The following is a 15,776-nucleotide window of genomic DNA, read 5'->3' as shown; positions in this document are numbered from 1 at the left end:
CAAAACTGATGACATGGCAATTACACCTTTTCAATTTTTTATTATTGTAATTAACAAAAACAATTAAAGTAAATACAATTAGATAAAATAATATAAAATCAATAACAATTAGGGAAAATTATGCTTTTACCTCATTTTTGTAAAGTTGGACACCTGCAAAGTTGTTAATACTATATATATACACATTTAAAGAAATTTACAAATCTAAAGATTATAAAAAATTGAAGCATATGAAAAATTTATAAAAATTTTGTTTTAATAATATTTTGACTTTTTTGAAATTATAATTTTTTTAACTTTTACTACTAAACTAATATTTTTCAATTTTTAAAACACAAAATAAATTACTTTGGAATTTTTGAACTTTATATGATTTTATATGATTTTACTTATTTTGTGTTATTTATATGTGTTTTTATTTTAAATATTGTTTGTTATTTAAAATAAAAAAAAAATTTCAATTTTATCAACGAAAGCTTAGATTAATCTCAATGGTTAGTGAGTTTGTTATTTATATGGATGCTAAATACGTGTGATTGGATTATGGATATGATTTTCTTTGTCAAAAATTGAAATTATATTGTTTTAGTGCATTATCATCTGAATAATGTTTTTTGCAAATAATATTCTTGAGACGGTTGTAAAAAGAAAGAAAGGAAATTTTTCTTAACAGTTCTCTTATTATCTAAATTGAAGCTCAAAATATATAATTTAGTCAGAGAGAGAGAGAGAGAGAGAGAGAGAGAGAGAGAGAGAGAGAGAGAGAGAGAGAGAGAGAGAGAGAGAGAGAGAGAGAGAGAGAGAGAGAGAGAGAGAGAGAGAGAGAGAGAGAGAGAGAGAGAGAGAGAGAGAGAGAGAGAGAGAGAGAGAGAGAGAGAGAGAGAGAGAGAGAGAGCAAACCATGTGTAACACTAATCTCCTGATTAAATGCTTTTGACACACATTTTATAAACAAATGTTTATCGAGAATGTTTTAAAAATCGATAGTTTCGTATCTTGCCGAACTTAGCCATAGTTGAGGTTTCTGTACATGGTGGCAATAGATAATTGTGATTGGTTATGAATTAAGGAAATTGAGGTTGTATTACTGATGAATTAGGGAAATTGAGGTTTCGTATGATGCTATAATGAATTTAAAGAATTTATGTATTACTGATAATTTGTTTAACTGATTTATTTAGCAATATAGTATGTTGTATTTATAAATGTAAGAATTGGCAATGTTTTAAAGAATTAAATCGACTCAATGTCTTTGTTTCATAATTCCTTACCAAAATCATATGCATTCTCTTCTAACTCTTATATATAAATTGAGAAGTCACGTGTCATCACAAGACTAACTTTTAGAATCTTTAGAAAAACTTGTTGGTCCATCTAAACATATATTATATTTTTAAAGTAATCATAAAATTAATTAGTAATATACCAAAAAGATTATTCCCTATTTTCTTAAATAAAATCTTCAAAATTAACTAAAGTGATCAAAATATATATGACAACTAACGATTTTAAATAACAAAGATTTGATAAAAAAATGTGTATCCTCTACAATCTTAGTGGATTTTATACTAATTAAATAAATTAAACATTCACAAAGCATATAATAAAAATTTGGAAAATCGCATAAAAGACATTCAAAGTGGCACTCACAAACACTTTAAACCTTGAACTTATTTGACTAGCACTTTTAAAACCCTCCAACGAGGTTTACTTGTTCTTCAAGTCAAATAAGTGATCGGTACTATTCATTTTGTAGGTTGAAATGATGACACTAATCTCCAGATTAAATGCTTTTGACACACATTTTATAAACAAATGTTTATCGAGAATGTTTTAAAAATCGATAGTTTCGTATCTTGCCGAACTTAGCCATAGTTGAGGTTTCTGTACATGGTGGCAATAGATAATTGTGATTGGTTATGAATTAAGGAAATTGAGGTTGTATTACTGATGAATTAGGGAAATTGAGGTTTCGTATGATGCTATAATGAATTTAAAGAATTTATGTATTACTGATAATTTGTTTAACTGATTTATTTAGCAATATAGTATGTTGTATTTATAAATGTAAGAATTGGCAATGTTTTAAAGAATTAAATCGACTCAATGTCTTTGTTTCATAATTCCTTACCAAAATCATATGCATTCTCTTCTAACTCTTATATATAAATTGAGAAGTCACGTGTCATCACAAGACTAACTTTTAGAATCTTTAGAAAAACTTGTTGGTCCATCTAAACATATATTATATTTTTAAAGTAATCATAAAATTAATTAGTAATATACCAAAAAGATTATTCCCTATTTTCTTAAATAAAATCTTCAAAATTAACTAAAGTGATCAAAATATATATGACAACTAACGATTTTAAATAACAAAGATTTGATAAAAAAATGTGTATCCTCTACAATCTTAGTGGATTTTATACTAATTAAATAAATTAAACATTCACAAAGCATATAATAAAAATTTGGAAAATCGCATAAAAGACATTCAAAGTGGCACTCACAAACACTTTAAACCTTGAACTTATTTGACTAGCACTTTTAAAACCCTCCAACGAGGTTTACTTGTTCTTCAAGTCAAATAAGTGATCGGTACTATTCATTTTGTAGGTTGAAATGATGACATGTCGGGTTTTTATTTTTTATTAAAAATATTAAAAAATATATAATTAAATACATAAACATTTTGAAAAAATAACTAAATCTCAAAAAAAACCTCTAAAAACTTTAAATTTCAAACTTAAAACTATTTTCAAATTAATAAAATATTAAAATAATAAGTAGATATTACAAAATTCAAAAAATCATTTTGAATTTAAAAAAAAATTAGTTTTACGTTTTTTATAAAATTAACAATTAATAAAATATTTAAAAAAATCATAAAATTAAAAGATACAATTTTTTTTTAAAGTTAGCTTTAAATCTTAAAAAGAATTAGCGACATATTTCCAATGATGATGATAGTTTCCGACATATCATCGATGACGGTTTATTATCGCCTTTAATAATGATAATATTTGCTTATGGATAAATCATTTCTGGCGGTGTCAATTTTTAAAATTGAATATTAAAATTTGTTACAACGTCAAAAATTGTTACCGTCAGAAACGATTTATCAGAACACATCAACACACATTAATATTATTAAAGACGATATGTTATAAACCGCCATCGATGATATGACGGAAACTTTCATCATCATTGGTAATATATGTGGTAATTCTTTTTAAATATTTTATAAAATTTAAAATTAATTTTATAAATTTTGTTATATCTTGTATTTTAGGTTTAAAAATATATTTTATTACTTTTGAATTTTTATTTTTAAAAGTGTAAGAATTTAATTTTTAGATTTAATTTTGAATTTAAAAAAATAAAAATAACTTTAGTTTTTTTAAATTTCAAAATGAATTTTTTTATTTTGTAATATATTTTTATCCATTTTATATTGTATTAATTTTAAAATTTTTTAAGTTTGAGATTTAAATTTATAATTTTTATTTTTTGAATTTTTAGATTTTTAGATTTTTTTTTCATAATATTATGTATTTTATTATATATTTATTAAATATTTTTTTTAGAAAAATGACATGTCATCATAAAAATGCTATGTGTCACTTTGAACGTTAAAAGTGTTAGTCAAATAAGTTGAAGGTGTAAAATGCATGTGTATACCACTTCAATGGTAGAAATTGCTTTTGAATAGGAAATGGGTATAACAATGAGGATTGAACATTGTATGTATAAGTTGTTATCTTTCTTAGGTATATCATGCATAATGTCAAGCTACTTGTTCTTGAGAGTAAACCACCATGAAAAGAACTTGATAACCCTCTTACTTCACTATAACTTCAAGCCTTTTTTCTCACCAAGCCAAACGATTAGGACCAATTGCCCATTTGCAAGAATGCACTTATGATTATTGTCTAATGAATGTGAGAGTTGGTTGATTGGCTTGTTTGTAAAGATCAAGGAGTTGAGATAGGTCAAAAAAAGTTAGAGTTTAATAGGATGTTTTGCTCTTGCTATTTAGTATGATTATGTAAGGATAACACATTGATGGCTTTGAAGGGTTTCTTTTGGTTATATGCTCCCTCCTTCAAACTTCATCTCCTTCTTAATCTTGAAAGTTTACTTGTGGACAAGTAAAATTTTAGTTTGGGGGAGTTGATATCTTGCATATTTACATTGTTTTAACCATCCATTATTGTACATTTTGATCCTTTAGAATAGCATTTACACATATTTAGGTTGCATTGTCATGGATTAGTCCTTATCAGGTGTTGGAGAGAGCTTCATGATGAACTTTGTGGCCAAAAGAGTGTTTTGGTGTCCTAAGAGTGTAGATGAGTCATTGAAGGATCCTAGCGGTCAAGCGTAGCGGCCTGTGGTGGTCACTACGAAGGAGAGAGACGGAAGCCAAATAACATAGCGGCTTTACGTAGCGGCCTTCATGAGTCGCTAATTTTGGAGCACCTTCTATAGCGGCCACCCATAGCGACATTGAGTGGTTGCTATAGAATCAAGATTTATGAAACTTTCCAAGTGTTGCAGCACCACCATTGTAGCGACCAAGATAAGTCGCTACGACCATAGCGACTTTATCAGGTCACTACAAACGAAAAGACCGAACTTTTTATTGGTCAATCCATGCTTGTTGGATTGACCCAACTCGAGTTTTAGCCTTCTATAAATATTTTTTAGACCTTAATTTGGATATATCTTGTTTTCTCTTAAAACATATTGATATTTTGGGTGAAAGATTGAATCTTGAATCTATTTTCTTTGTGTTTGTTAGATTATCTTGATCACTAATCATGATTAACCTTAATGTCTCTTTGCGACTCAACGTCACAAAATTGCTTCCCCAAGAAGAGGATGAGAAGAGGAAGAGGAAGAAGAAAGAAGGAGACGTACGTTGAAGCATCAAAAGAGCTTGAAGAGCTGATCAACTCTCATCAGAACTCAGATAATGATGATTCGTTTTTTACTGGCTTCATTGATACACACCTACTACATATAGACATAGAGTCGTCCATCAATAAAAGGGAGATGGACAACAGTTATTGATGGACGACTCTATGTCTATATGTAGTAGGTGTGTATCAATGAAGCCAGTAAAAAACGAATCATCATCATCTGAGTTCTGATGAGAGTTGATCAGCTGTTCAAGCTCTTCTTTTGATGCTTCAACGTACGTCTCCTTCTTTCTTCTTCCTCTTCGTCTTATCATCCTCTTCTTCCGTACTTCTCTCTGTATTCCCCTTGGCGTCAAAAGAATCTTGAGAGCATGAACCACCTATTACACATAAAAACAAGAATAAAAACAAGAAGTTAAATACATTACTCTACAATCTTAACAACTTTGCAAACCCTATTTAAACATACATACCTTTTTAAAAGACTAAATTATTGTAACTATTTATAAATGTCTAAAATTTTATTTATAGAAAATTTAAACTCAATCTCGCCTTATAAATACTGAATCCTAACCAATAATCAATAAACCATAAACCAAATGTTAGAATATTTTTGATTGAGTGTATATTTGAAATGTGGTATCCAATATGATATTTCAAGCAATTTCTCCAAATCATTTCAGTATAATATTAAATTGTAATTAAAATTAACTTACTTGTTTTCCACGTCGAAATTATAACTAGCTATATGCATTGGCCGGTAAAAACTTGATTTTTAAAAAACTTTTATTATTTTAATTAACAATAACAATAAAAGTAATAATAATTACATAAAAATTTATAAAGTAATATAAGTTATAAAAATAAGTAAAATTATCTACAATTTAAAACTATATGAAATGTTTTCAAAATTCAAAATAAAAATCTATTTTTTTTTAAATTGAAACTATTTTTATTCAAAACTTTAAAAATATAGTTTTAAATAGTAAAATATTGAAATTTTCATTAACTATTAGAAAAACAAATTTGTTGTATGCTTTAATTTTCCTATATAAATTGTCCAAAATTTTATTTTTGGAAGTTTTTGTAAAATTAGATTCATATAATTTTTTTTAAGAAATCTACAAACTTAAAAAGATTATAAGAAAATTGAAGCATATGAAAATTTTATAAAAGTTTTGTTTTAAATAATATTTTGATTTCTTTTTAAAAATTTATAATTTCTTTTCTAAAATAATATTTTTAATTTTTAAATAAATAATAATTGAATTTGGAATTTGTAAAATGTTAAATGATTTTTTATTTATTTTCTGTTACTTATATTTGTTTTTATCTAATTATTTTATTTTAATATTTAGTTAGTTAAAGTAACAATTTTCAAAAAATTGTAAATCCAGTGTCATCCATTATTACCGTATAATGAACAGTAACTCATGATTAGACGAACACATATTAGTGTTTAATATAGTAAAACTTCTCTAAATTAGTAATGTTGGAACTGAGATATTTTATTAATATACAAAGTTATTAATTTAGAAAAAAAAATTCTTCTCTGGATTTTTTTTAATTTTTTTTAATTTTTATAAAATATGCAAATAATTGTTTTATCGTATATAAATGAATTAAATTCTGAAACTCAAATTTCACGTTATTTTTATTATACTATATTGTGTATATAACATATGTTTTATAAAATTTAAATGAGGTTTAGATATTATTGTACTATATACTAGTAAAGTATATTGAAGTGTTAAGAAAATATAAAGGTAATTCTATTGTGAAATAAAAAATGATATAATTGTTTGTTTGTACTTCTGTAAAATGTATATTCAAACATTATTAATTTATGATTTTAATGGGACCATATATTTATATAGGGTTCACTAAAATATTTCTCCATCCGTTTAATATTAAGTGTCGTTGTAGAAATTTTTATTTATTACAAAATAAGTGTCGTTTTCAACTTTCAATGAAAAATTTATTAATTTTATTCAGAAATTAATTTTTGTATTGGTTGAAATATTGTTAGGTATATAGGTATATAGAAAATATACAAAATTAATTGTTTCCTTAATCTGTGTGCACAAACTCAAAACAACACTTAAAATGAAACAGAGAGTATTATCTTTTTATTTTATCGATTTCTATCATATTTTGAATTGGCTCCAACTCGGGCACCGGGAAATTTATTAACTCATAGTATTTATTAATTTATCGAGTATTAATTTATATAGTTTGTATTGTATGTTATTACAACTACTTTCATTGTTTAAAGTGTTATATGTTAAACTCGAAGATTTAAAATACATATTTTTGCCAACTTGATAATGTAAAATGCGATTTTATATATTTTGCTGCCGAATTAATGACAGTGAAAGCTAATATTTTATCACGTGTCATGACTAGTGTAGTTAGTGTAATATCAAGTTTAGAAAGGCAACAGAGATGGGAAGAGTACACATCTCTTGGATTTAGAGAATGTGTAATGAAGGAAACAAAGATTAACTGATAACAAAAGCCATAAATAAACCATTGTTATCCAAAAAGCTTGATAGAGAGCTAACAGAAACAGAAAGAAAGAACTGAGCAGATCTCCATAGACAGATGAGATGAGTGTGTAATGTTCTTCAATTCTCGTCTGGAGATTTCTTCAAACAACAGTTACTGATGGACGACTCTATGTCTATATGTAGTAGGTGTGTATCAACGAAGCCAGTGAAAAAAGAATCATTATCGCTTGAGTTCTGATGAGAGTTGATCAGCTGCTCAAGCTCTTGTTTTGGTGCTTCAACGGCTCCTTCTTTCTTCTTCCTCTTCCTCTTCTCATCCTCTTCTTCCTCTACTTCTCTCTTTATTCCCCGTGGCGTCAAATGAATCTTGAGAGCATGATCCACCTATTACACAGAAACACAAGAAGTTAAATACAGGACTCTACAATCTTAACAACTTTGCAAACCCTATTTAAACATACATACCTTTTTGATATCACCATTTGACTTGTCTTGAGTACAAGACTCAATCACGTTTTTATACGTTGTTAATGGACCTGATTGATATAGGTATTGATACTCAATAGCATCAAGAGGCTGCGGTTGTGGGTACTGAATATTGTGACAATGCGGTGGGTATGAATCCAAAGGGGCTGCCCAAGACTGTGGGAGCTGATCCTGAAGCTGCCTTTGATGTGACCCAGATGTTGCTTGCCAAAACTGCACCTGATGCGATTGATGATGAATGATATCATCAAAAGGCTGTGACTGGTGCGGTTCTTGATACTCAATATCATGAAGTTGTGATTGATGATAATGGATAGTATCAAGAGGCTGTGGTTGGGGTGGATTTTGATAGGCACTATCATGACATTGTGGTTGATGATGATCTATAGAATCAAGAGGCTGTGGTTGGTGCGGTTCTTGATACTCAATATCATGAAGTTGTGATTGATGATAATGGATAGTATCAAGAGGCTGTGGTTGGGGCGGATTTTGATAGGCACTATCATGACATTGTGGTTGATGATGATCTATAGTATCAAGAGGCTGTGGTTGGTGCGGTTCTTGATACTGAGACTCGGTATTATGACGTTGCGATTGATGTTGATAGATAGTATTAAGAGGCTGTGGTTGGTGCGGTTCTTGATACTCAGACTCATTATTAGGACATTGCGATTGATGTTGATAGATAGTATTAAGAGGCTGTGCTTGGAGCGGTTCTTGATACTCATTATCTTGACGTTGCGGTTGATATGAATCCAGTTCGGTAGGCCAAAACTGCGGCAGCGGCTGCGGTTGGTGTGAAACCAACGGGGTTGGATAAAACTGCGGTGGTTGCGGTTGCTGAATTTCAACAGTACGTGGCTGCATAGCCTCCTCTTCTACTTCTTCAACGTCTTCTTCTTTCATGTTCTTTTGTGCCGTTGGACTCAGATAAATCTTACACAAAGCATAATCCACCTTCATACACAAACCAAACAAAAAAAGGTTAACATAATACAAAACTATCACAATCTGAATAACTTGGAAAACAAGACACAATACATACCGTATTGTTATGGCCAGAAGACTCAAGCCAGTATTCTTGCATTAACCAGTTTGTTCTTTCTCCGTTTGGTTGTTTGCCAACGAAATAATTTAGTGTGGTTTTGTAGCCAACTACATCTTTTTTAACTTTAATCTTCTTGGTAACTGCTTTTGAATGCCAGTATCCTCCATTGTGATCAACACGTTTTTGTTTCTGGCCGTTTGTTTTAATCTTTGTCCTCTCAGATATAAAGAACCATTCCGTAAGATTACCCTTCTTGTATTCCGCTGTTTCAAATCAAAAGAAAGATTGATTCACACACATATACAAAGAAACAAAAGCAACTATAATTTGTAAATAAAGAGATAATTCAACTATGGATTAGAACATTAAATACAAATAGTCTTTTTCCATTAAATTTTTCATATAAATATTTATTTATATCGTAACGATAATTTATAATAGTTATTTTGTAGAGTTTTTATGATTGTTTATGCACTTTTTTTTTTTGCTAAAATTGTTTATGCACTTTTATCAAAGAATATATTGACTAACTATATTCTCAAATAATAATTATGAACTTTTTATGTTCGTCTAGACAGTAGTCATTAAGTTCTTCACAAGAGTCAAGCCAAGTACTGACGGGTTTACTTTTATCCAGTTATAGTATGATATTGTGTAAAATTATATAGAAAAAATATATTTTAGGGCATCTAAAAGAAGTGTACCACCACTAATTGAGGCATACCTGTAAGTTGTTGTGGATTCGACTCGTAGATGTTTGCGTGATGAATGGGAAGATTTGGCCATGATTTTTTGTTGTCTGGTGAGAAGGGTTTCAAGTAATAATAGATGATTTCTGCGTCGGTTGGTACAAACCTATAGCCCGGTGGATAAGCTAAAGACGAAGAGGCCGAAGAAGAAGAAGAAGACTGCATGTTGGGTTCGTGTTGTGGAGAGGGTTGTGGCGTTTCACTGCGCTTGCTTCTCTGAGGAGTCATCTTCACGGAGAGTGGTCTAGAGTAGCAACTTCACTTTTTCACTTTTATCAACGAAAGCTTTGATTAATCTCAATGGTTAGTGAGTTTGTTATTTATATGGATGCTAAATACGTGTGAATGGATTATGGATATGATTTTCTTTGTTAAAATTGAAATTATATTGTTTTTGGTGCATTATCATCTAAATAATTTTTTTTGCAAATAATATTCTTGAGACGGTTGTAAAAAGAAAGGAAAATTTCCTTAACAGTTCTCTTATATATTTCAGTCAGAGAGAGAGAGAGAGAGAGAGAGAGAGAGAGAGAGAGAGAGAGAGAGAGAGAGAGAGAGAGAGAGCAAACCATGTACAATTTGGAACCTGAAACTATTTATCACACCTGATAAAGAGCACTCTCACTCGTTTAAGTGATGAAACCTAACTCTATCTTTAACAATAATAAAAAAAAATCATCTCCCGATTGAATTCTTTTGACACATATTTTGTAAGCAACTGACAGTTCAGAGAGAGCTCAACCAGTTATTTTTTAGTCCTCCGCCTTGTAACCAGCTAGAATGGCGTGACGGGTTACTTCCTCTAGTTCCGTGGAAGGTGCTGTTCGTTTGCTCACCTAGGTGATCCATCTAGGTGAAGATACAAATCGATATTCGTTTTGTGCATTATAATATTACATCCGCATGGATCACCTATTTGAATTTTTAAAAACCCATCTCTAAAAATGACATTTTGAAATCAAAATATAATTTTCAAACCGTAAATTCTTTTTTTTTTTCATATACATATTTCTGCCAGAACCAAAAAAAAAATGCATTTTCCCGCAAAAATTGAAAAACACTTTCTGCCAAAACCGCAAAATACGTCTTTCCGCAAAAACATAAAACACACATTTCCATAAAACCACACTTTTCGGCAAAGCCAGTAAAACCACACTTTTCGGCTAAAACCGGGAAAATTCATTTTCCCGCTAAAATCGAAAAAGCATTTTCCCGCCAACAAAATTGCATATTCCCGCCAAAACTCCAAAAAGCATTTTCTAGCCAAAACCCAAAAACACACAATTTCCCACCAAAACCGGAAACTACATTTTTCGCCAAAACTGTAAAACGCATTTTCCCGCCAAAACTGGAAAAACGTATTTTTTCGCCAAAACCGGAAAACATATTTTCCTGTCGAAACCGCCAAAAAAGCAAAATGCACTTTTTCCGTAAGAAAACGCAAAAAAATGTACATTTTCCACCAAAACCGCAAAAATCCATTTTCCGCCAAAATCGCGAAAAAAACTTTTTCCGCCATAGAATGATACACTTACGCTTGCAGAAACTGAATCAACACTTTGGACTGAGGCCTAGGTGATTAAGACTAAGCAGGCTCCACCACAGAATGAGGTTTTGAATCGGCAGCTGAGAGTTGGTCGTTGGTGTTTTATAGATGGTTCCTGGAAAGATAAAGAACCTTATTCAGGTCAAGGATGGTATAGCATACTCGAGAGCTTTCAGGGATTGATGGGTGCAAGGAATACTAGGGCATGTCTTTCACTTCTTCATGCAGAGATGGAAACTTTGATATGGGTAATGGAATGCATGAGGAATTTACATCAGTTTCAGGTTACTTTTGCTACGGATTGTTCTCAATTGGTGAAGATGGTTTCGGAACCAGAGGAATGACCGGCGTTTGAGAGTTACCTGCACGACATAAAGCTACTGAAGACATGTTTTACTAGCTCAACGATCATTCATGTACCCCGGACGGAAAATCAAAAGGCGGATAGTCTAGCACGATGTGCCAGAAAACAATTGTCTTTCGTCGTTCACATGGATGCGGAGTTACCAGTTTGGTTCGCAGAGTCTATATGAGTCTGTTTGTTGATGACAAAAAAAAAAAAAAACTTTTTCCGCCAAAACCTGCAAAAAAGCACTATTTCGCCAAAAATACATTTTCCGCCAAAACTGCAAAATGCGCTTTTCCGCCAAAACCGCAAAAACATATTTTTTGCCAAACCCATAAAAACGTATTTTCCGCCAAAATCACAAAAATGCATTTTTTCCTCAAAAACACAATTTTCCTCAAAAACCGCAAAAATATTTTCCGCCAAAACCGTAAAAATGTTATTTTTCCGCCGAAACGTAAAAAATATATTTTAGTAATTTTATTAACAAGTCCACCTAAATGCAAGTTAAAAAAATGAAAAGCAAACGAAGATAATTGCATTCAGATGATTCATCTGGATGCATGGACGAAATAAATAAACGAACAATACCCAAATGGAGCATCTGGATAAGACAACTAGATAGACCATGTGGATGCACAGAAGATATACAAACAAACAGGACCTAAATTAGCGCTCACTCCGGATGCATTTTGTCATACAACAAACTTGTGAACTTGATCATCAATCTCAATCCAACTCCAGCCTGGAACTGTCCGTAAATCATGGCTTCTTATTAGCTTTCACATTCTAGCAAACACCTTGAGCATCATTCGCTGCAGAATATATTGACGTCATACGCACGTGATCCCCTGCATTGAAAGCCTTGAGCTGCATCAGTTTCTTCATATATAGCTACTTCTTCTAGTTCCAAATTCCTGCGGATGATTTTGCAAGAGCCAAGAAGGGTTCTCCACAATACAGGATCTTCATGGCAGGAAGACACATGTATTATCTCAAGAGCCTTATCAAGCTGACCTGCTCGTCCATACAGATCCACCATGCATCCCTTAACGTTGGGGCTTAGCCGCTTAGGTAAAAATGTGAACTCATCATCTGAAAATGCTCAGCTCTTTCTTTGAACAGACCTTGATAACTACAACCTAACAACAATCCGAGGAGCGTGATTTGTAATTATATTTAGTTTATTTTTAATAAGATATATATTATTTACTTTAATAGGAATGTAATAGCTATTAGTTATTGCCATATTTTAAAAGCCTTATCAAAATATGAATATTTTTTTATGTCTGATTAATTATGCTATTACAACGATAAAAAATATTACATAGACAAATATATATCCGACAATTCTACCATCATATGAGAATGCACATCTGACTGTATCACTCCGAGCCGCCCTATGAAATTCATGTTCGATGATACGCCATGCACCATGGTGAAGATCTCTTGTAACTTTTTTTCCCATAAGCTGCATTAATTGCGTTTTCTGGGGTTTGAACTCCAGTCCTCCTCGTGTAAAAGCATTTATGAATCTTTAGTCAAATCACTGGACTGAAGGAGCTTCCACAAATATTAATATTTATTAAGAATTGTATATACAGTGAAACCTCTATAAATTAATAATGTTGGGATTACACCAAAACTATATTTTTTTTTTAAATTATAAAAATATTAATTTATCGATATACTAACTGAACCAAAAACTCAATTTGCGACTATAAAATTATATTATTTTATAGAAAATTTTAGTGTATATTAATTTATAGATTATTAATTTAAAGATGTTATATTGTACCACAATTAAATGATGACATGTCACATTTAACCAGTCATGTCATATTTTCCATGTTGAGTGAATATGCTGATGACACATAATAAAACCACTTCTATAAAATTTCAATCATTTAACAATCAACAAAATTTTGACTTGGCTAATATTACTTTGGTTTTGTAATTATTAAGACACACTTAATTATAATTCATTTTTCTTATATATATACACCAAAATTTGATATATAACTTAATGTAGAAATTTTTATATTGTAATTATATTTAGTTTATTTTTTATTAATGTGATATGTATATAAATATATATTAATTTAAATGCGATACATAAATTATTAGTCAATACTCTATTTCAAATTTCTTGCCAAAAAACAAAATTTATAAAGAAAATTTACTTCGCGATATAGGATTTAATTTATTAGTTGTTACCTTAACTAAAAAATATTACCAACAATATAAATATTCATAAAGGAAATTGCACATGACTTAATTAATGTCATATTACATTTTGCAATGTGATATAATTTTTTCTTGTTTAAAATGAATATGATAATAATATATAACATAAACAATCACTTTTAAGTTTTCACGAATGGTGATGTTTAAGTAAAATTTATTTGATATATAATGTAATGTAATTTTATTATATTGAATTTTTTAGTATAATTATCATATTTTGCGAAAATGTTGCAAAAATACAATATATGGGATTAGATTGTAAATTTTATAAATAAAAATATTAGTCATAAACGAGAAACAGAATATATTTAAAATATTAATAGCATAAACTATAGAATAAACCATTAGAAATAAACTATACTCGGTTTGTGAAAATACTCTAAAAATCGAGAAAATCATTGTAGATAGTCTATTTCTGGAAATTCATATACATGTTCTAACTACCAGAAAAAAAAAAACAAAATTATTCCTTTAGGTTTTGGCATATATAAACTCGAAATTTTTGTTGAGAAAAAAGAATATAAACTAGAAATTTGTAAAAAGGATACTTTCTAAACTTAAAATATTTTATATATTGAAAATATGATAAATTAAAAAAAATCCGCACAAATGAAAACACTTTGTTTTAGGTGACAACAATAAATCTCATTCTTATGATCCGGAAGTGTAGAAAAATGCATTTTAGTATGGTATTCTTTCATTTTAAGTTATCTCGTATTAATTCAGTTTTAGGTTGAGACTCTATTTTTTTGAAGGGTTTTGTTTTTGGAGAAAATTCAGTTATATAAAAAAAAACTTTTACACCGGCTTTGTTTCCAAAGATTTTTTTTATTATTCAGTTGGTCTTGTCTTTTTAGACTATTGTAAAACTCTTTAAATTCTCAATCAAAAACGTCCAAGAAAAGTGAAAACTCATAAAAACACGCATAAATAACATTTAGAATAATCGACGATTTCGATGTAGCTTTTTTTTACTCTTATAACAAAATTCCAACCACGATGACAAAACATACGAATTTCTCAACTAGGTTAATTAATTAACTGAAAGTGAATTAAATTTTGTTTCAAAACTCAATTTTGATAATAGATAATCAAATCTCATGATTTATGTTACAAATGTCATCTTATTTACTTAGAATGAAAAGGTAAAATTAATAATTCAAATCAGAAAGTCTTTGGGATCACACCAAAGTTATCAAAAATAATAATAATAATAATAATAATAATAATAATAATAATAATAATAATAATAATAATAATAATAATAATAATAATAATCCAACCCAAATTACATAGAGAATCAAATGTTTTTCTTTTTTTTTTCTTCCCTTCCTTCATGATCTCTTATAATAAAGCGGTATTGCTCGACCCTCCTGAGAATACATTGGACTTGAGAAAGTGATCTCCAGTGGAACCACCATCAAGTCTTGAGGTTCTTTTTTTTTCAAAAAAAAAAAGATCGCGTACTCCGTCCCTTGGAGAATGAAAATGAAAATTTTTACACAACTCATTGAATGGGGAAGGACGAGGAAGATCTTGTTCTTGCTTTTCTGCTGCTCGTACGCCTTACCATGTTTTGTTTGTGCTGAGGATTCATCTTTCTTGTTCTTTGATATTCTGATTACTTCAACTTTTATTAATTACTGTTGCAGGTTTGTTGAACAATTTGGTTCATGATATATAGGCTTAGTCTTGCACTTATTAATGTAAGAAATGGCAATGTATTAAATAATTAAGTTGACGCATTGTCTTTGTTTGCTAAACTACTTAATAATCGAGGATCTCGACGTGGCATTTTAACCCTCATGTGCCTTATCCTGTTGTTTTTGCGGCTGCTCCTGCACTGCACTGTCTGCACATGTGCTTAACCATGTTGTTTTTGAGGCTTTTTAGGCGAAGACAATAAAATCTCATTCCTA

General features: G+C 29.8%; 2 protein-coding genes across 2 annotated transcripts; both read right to left on the bottom strand.

Annotated features, from left to right (window-relative positions):
• Positions 1–3,487: 3,487 nt before the first annotated feature.
• LOC125608084 (G-box-binding factor-like) lies at positions 3,488–9,297 on the bottom strand. Its single transcript, XM_048777941.1, has 2 exons — positions 7,901–9,297; positions 3,488–7,819 (listed from the first exon to the last, which is right to left on the bottom strand). The coding sequence occupies exons 1-2, from the start codon at positions 8,882–8,884 to the stop codon at positions 7,553–7,555; spliced, it is 1,251 nt and encodes a 416-aa protein (XP_048633898.1). The 5' UTR covers positions 8,885–9,297; the 3' UTR covers positions 3,488–7,552.
• Positions 8,907–9,946, bottom strand: LOC106447874 (NAC domain-containing protein 41). The gene is made up of 2 exons (XM_048778896.1): positions 9,694–9,946; positions 8,907–9,232 (listed from the first exon to the last, which is right to left on the bottom strand). Exons 1-2 carry the CDS (start codon positions 9,944–9,946, stop codon positions 8,907–8,909), a joined length of 579 nt encoding a protein of 192 aa, XP_048634853.1.
• Positions 9,947–15,776: the final 5,830 nt, after the last annotated feature.

This window comes from Brassica napus, chromosome A4 (genome assembly GCF_020379485.1).
Source record: "Brassica napus cultivar Da-Ae chromosome A4, Da-Ae, whole genome shotgun sequence".
NCBI classification, from domain to species: domain Eukaryota; kingdom Viridiplantae; phylum Streptophyta; class Magnoliopsida; order Brassicales; family Brassicaceae; genus Brassica; species Brassica napus.
The sequence above is the reverse complement of the archived record's forward strand: the minus strand, read 5'-3'. Positions and strand labels throughout refer to the sequence as shown.